At 48.8% G+C, this 3,886-nt stretch overlaps 1 protein-coding gene across 1 annotated transcript; it reads left to right on the top strand.

The window, feature by feature from the left end:
* Nucleotides 1-2,368: 2,368 nt before the first annotated feature.
* Nucleotides 2,369-3,477, top strand: HMGB4 (high mobility group box 4). The gene has a single exon (XM_049617533.1). It carries the CDS (start codon nucleotides 2,876-2,878, stop codon nucleotides 3,452-3,454), a length of 579 nt encoding a protein of 192 aa, XP_049473490.1. The 5' UTR covers nucleotides 2,369-2,875; the 3' UTR covers nucleotides 3,455-3,477.
* Nucleotides 3,478-3,886: the final 409 nt, after the last annotated feature.

Genomic DNA, 3,886 nt, shown 5'->3' with positions numbered 1-3,886 from the left:
CAGATTTCTGACCTCCAGCCCACTACTTGTTTTTGTAAAGTTTTATCAGGGCCATAACCACACTCATTGGTGTATATATTGTCTATGGCTACTTTTGAGCTACAATGGTAGAGTTGAGTACTTCCAATAGAAGCCATATGGCCCACAAAGTTGAAAATATTTACTATCTGGTTCTCCAGACCCATAACCCTGCCTAGAGGTCATCTCATAATACAAGTGTTGTTAGATGCCTCTATTGAGGCCATCTGGCCCTGTTCTGCTACTGCCCTGGCAGGCATGTTTGCCCCTGCAGACCATTCTGGGCCGTGTGACTGCTAGGTGCTTGGGCCTTGAGAAGCTCACTACCCTCGACACTGAACTGGTGCCCACGCTTGCTTTATTTATCCACCTTCATGGCTGTTCATGGTGGAAAGCCAGAAACATGGTACACCGGTCAGGGTCCCAGTAGGAAACAGATGGCCATTCAAATTAGAAGAATTTGAGGCGTGTTTAATAAAGAAGCTCTTTACAAAGGGAAGGGAAAGGTGTAGGAAAGCCACAGGCATAACAGAGTCCTCAGAGGCTAGTAAAAGCAGAGCTCTTACCACCCTTGGCAGGAGAGGACAAGCAGAGGGAGCAATTCCTGAACCTAGAAGGAGTCAGCCACTTGGAAAAGACCCTTAGTTGGAGCCAAGACCTCAGTCCTGGGTCGGAGAACCTGTGAGGAGGGAGCCAGAATAAATGTCCTGACTTCACCTTCCTCTCTCCCTGATCTACTGTTGGGGTCCCCATTGGCCAAACTGAAATGGAAGCCAGATGGCATGAGACTCATTGATGTGGTGTCGTCTTCCCAGGGCAAAAGGGCAGGGTGGAGAAGGTTGGAAAGTCTCAGTTACCAACACACATAGCATTGATTTAGAAATCCAGGCATGTTGACCGTGCTTAAGGTCCTCCAGACAATGCCCCCATTTCATCTCTTCAAGTTGAGAGTGTGGCCCAGACACCAAAGGGTGGCCACAGCTTTTACCTTTCACCACCTTGTCTTCCTAGATCTGTTAGGCTCCAGATGATTATCATGGGGTTAATCCTTCTGGATCTTTTCATCATGAGAAGGGTAGGAGGTCATGAATGGAGGCACAGATGAGCCGCTGGGGTTTTTGTGAGACTGAGCAGAGTCTGATTAATATTTATAGATGTTAGCCAAGTCCTTCCATCTCGGAGAGGAGCTATGTCCCATTCCCCTTGGTAGCCCAGCTCAAATCCAACAAACAGGTGAGCCAACCTGCAGTGGCCCTTGGGAAAAAGAACTGCAGCACAAAAAGCTAACTAGGCTGAGAAATGTTCTCACTGGCCAGACCCCTCTGCCCCCACCACTAGCCCAGACTGCCTCAGCTGGCATCTGATATTTTACAGGCCCCTAAATGCAGCCATAAAACTAAAGCATGTCACCCGGAGGGTCTTTCTTGGCCAGTCCAAAGCACCCATTTTACAGATAGGAAATCATAGGCTTACAGGAAAGAAGGGGCTGGTCAGTAGTCCAGTCGCCTTGTCGCAGAGCTGGGGATAAAATTCAGGACTAGGGACGCTCATCAATTTTCATATTTCTTTTACAGAAGATGGATGTTGAAGTCAGTCCTGGAGCCCTGGGAATGACTGTAAGTGCGGTCGGACTAGTCTTAGGCAGCTTTCTCGTCAGGCTCAGTAACCGAAGCCGTACACTGGAACCATCGGCCTCGGAGGCACCAGTTCTGAGGAGGCAGCATGTGAAGCACAAGCTTGAGTCACGCAAATCAGCCCAAATTCAGACTCCCACCTGTTAGTGGCTATTTTACCCTAATTTTTGTGTTAATGAGGCTCCATTTTCCAGCCCTATCGATTCAGCACAGCGAAGAGTTGTATTAACCCCAGTACCTTCCAAGCAAGGACCTTAAAGTGTCCAAAGGTCACTAGATGACACTTCTATTGTCTTTCTTTCTTCCTTCATCCGGAAGAAGGGTAGAATATTTGCCACTGCTTTCACAACAAATCAGAAGCCAGCTAGTTTGAGTGTAGCCATTAGGGCTCTGTTCTCTAACCCTGAGAGACAGGGATCCCTGAGATGAGAGCAAAGAGGCCTCCTGATAAGCCAAGGATTTGACCCCACTTTCATGGACTCAAGTGTAATTAGTAAAACCTCAAGGTTCTCCTCCCTCCACCTACCCCGCCCCCCAGTTCTTCAGAGCGATGAAGAATTTAGATGTATAGCCCAAATGCTTAGGTTTTAAATTAGACAACTTTGTCCTGACAGGAACCGAGTCACGGCTGTCATACCTGATTATTTTTAGAGTCACTACTAAACTCTTTGAATGGTGTGAGCTGCCACCATTCAAGGCAAACAGAAAGACTTCACATTTTATCATGACAGCTCAGAGCCATCCACCTCCTCGTGTTCGTTATTTCCATCCTGACTGTGGAGGGATCATGCGGCATCTTGACAATCTTACGGCAAGGAAGGCAGACCCCATGGCTCTTTACTACATCTGAGGGACTGAAAGCTCCCATTGCTGAGCAAAGCCTGTGGCCTCCAGGAAGCCAAGGAGAAATATTCTAGAGGAAGTGGCTGCTCCCTAGCCTCGTCTGGATGAACCATCATTGCTCATGAGAAGCAGAAATGGACCCTCAAGTAACCAACCAATAAGAGTGGCTGTATGCAAATGCTGCAGGCTGGTGAATGATGTCACAGTCCCCTCCTCTGACTCAATAATGCCACCACCACTGAAAAGGCTGACTCCTGACTGTAGCTCTTCAGAGAGAAAAATTCACCGCAAGCAGAGCACCTTCTAGATTGTTCCTGGAGTGTGGAGACAGAAGTCTCTGCTATCCAAGTTACTGAATCCAGAAAAAAAAAAATGACCTTATGAACATGGGAAAAGAAATTCAGCTAAGGCCCAAGGCAAATGTCTCTTCTTACATCCACTTTTTGCTGAATTACAGGAACAAGTTCAAGGAGCAGCAGCCAAATACCTACCTCAGCTTTAAAGAGTTCTCTAGAAAGTGTTCGGAAAAATGGAGGTCCATCTCAAAACATGAAAAGGCCAAATATGAAGCCCTGGCCAAGCTCGACAAAGCCCGATACCAGGAAGAGATGATGAATTACGGTGGCAAGAAGAAGAGGAGAAAGAGGGACCCCTACGCACCCAGACGGCCCCCATCATCTTTCTTGCTCTTCTGCCAAGACCACTATGCCCAGCTGAAGAGGGAGAATCCAAACTGGTCTGTAGTGCAGGTGGCAAAGGCCTCAGGGAAGATGTGGTCGGCAACAACAGGTGCTGAAAAGCAGCCATATGAGCAAAGAGCAGCTCTCCTGAGAGCCAAGTACCAAGAGGACCTGGAAATCTACCGTAAACAACGTAAGGCCAACAAGGGCCACCAACGGTCAGCTAAGAACCAGCGAAGAGGGAAAATGGAGTCGGACGAGGCTGACGGATCCAATTAGAAATAAAATGTCATTCAACTGTACTGCCTGTCTCTGGTCTCCTGTGTGGCATTACAGCGGCCGTGGCTGCAGCTGCTTGGAGGAAGTGAGTGGGGTGGTAGTTGAGGTTGGGGTTTGGAAGCTGACCCTGGGGAGGGCTGGCTTTGAGACAGGTAGCAAAGGTGTCCACAGAGCAGCCCGTGAGGTCAGTACCTACAGAGCTTGGCTTGGGCAGGTCGGATGGGAGTCTCCAGGTGCAAAGTGGAAGTCATGGAGGTAAGGGCATCCTGGTTGCAAGTGGTTATCTAGGGCAGAAGACTCTCCTCAGGGTCAGGTGCATGGCACCGGTCCTTCAGTCCTGCCATTCTCTTCAGCAGGAGGGCCAGAAGGCCTGGAGTTCAAGTTGCACTCCCAGTTCAGGCCCAGCAGAGATTGAGAAACTGGAGTTTAGGT

This window comes from Panthera uncia (genome assembly GCF_023721935.1).
Source record: "Panthera uncia isolate 11264 chromosome C1 unlocalized genomic scaffold, Puncia_PCG_1.0 HiC_scaffold_4, whole genome shotgun sequence".
NCBI lineage: Eukaryota > Metazoa > Chordata > Mammalia > Carnivora > Felidae > Panthera > Panthera uncia.
This window is presented reverse-complemented; position numbering and strand designations above follow the sequence as displayed.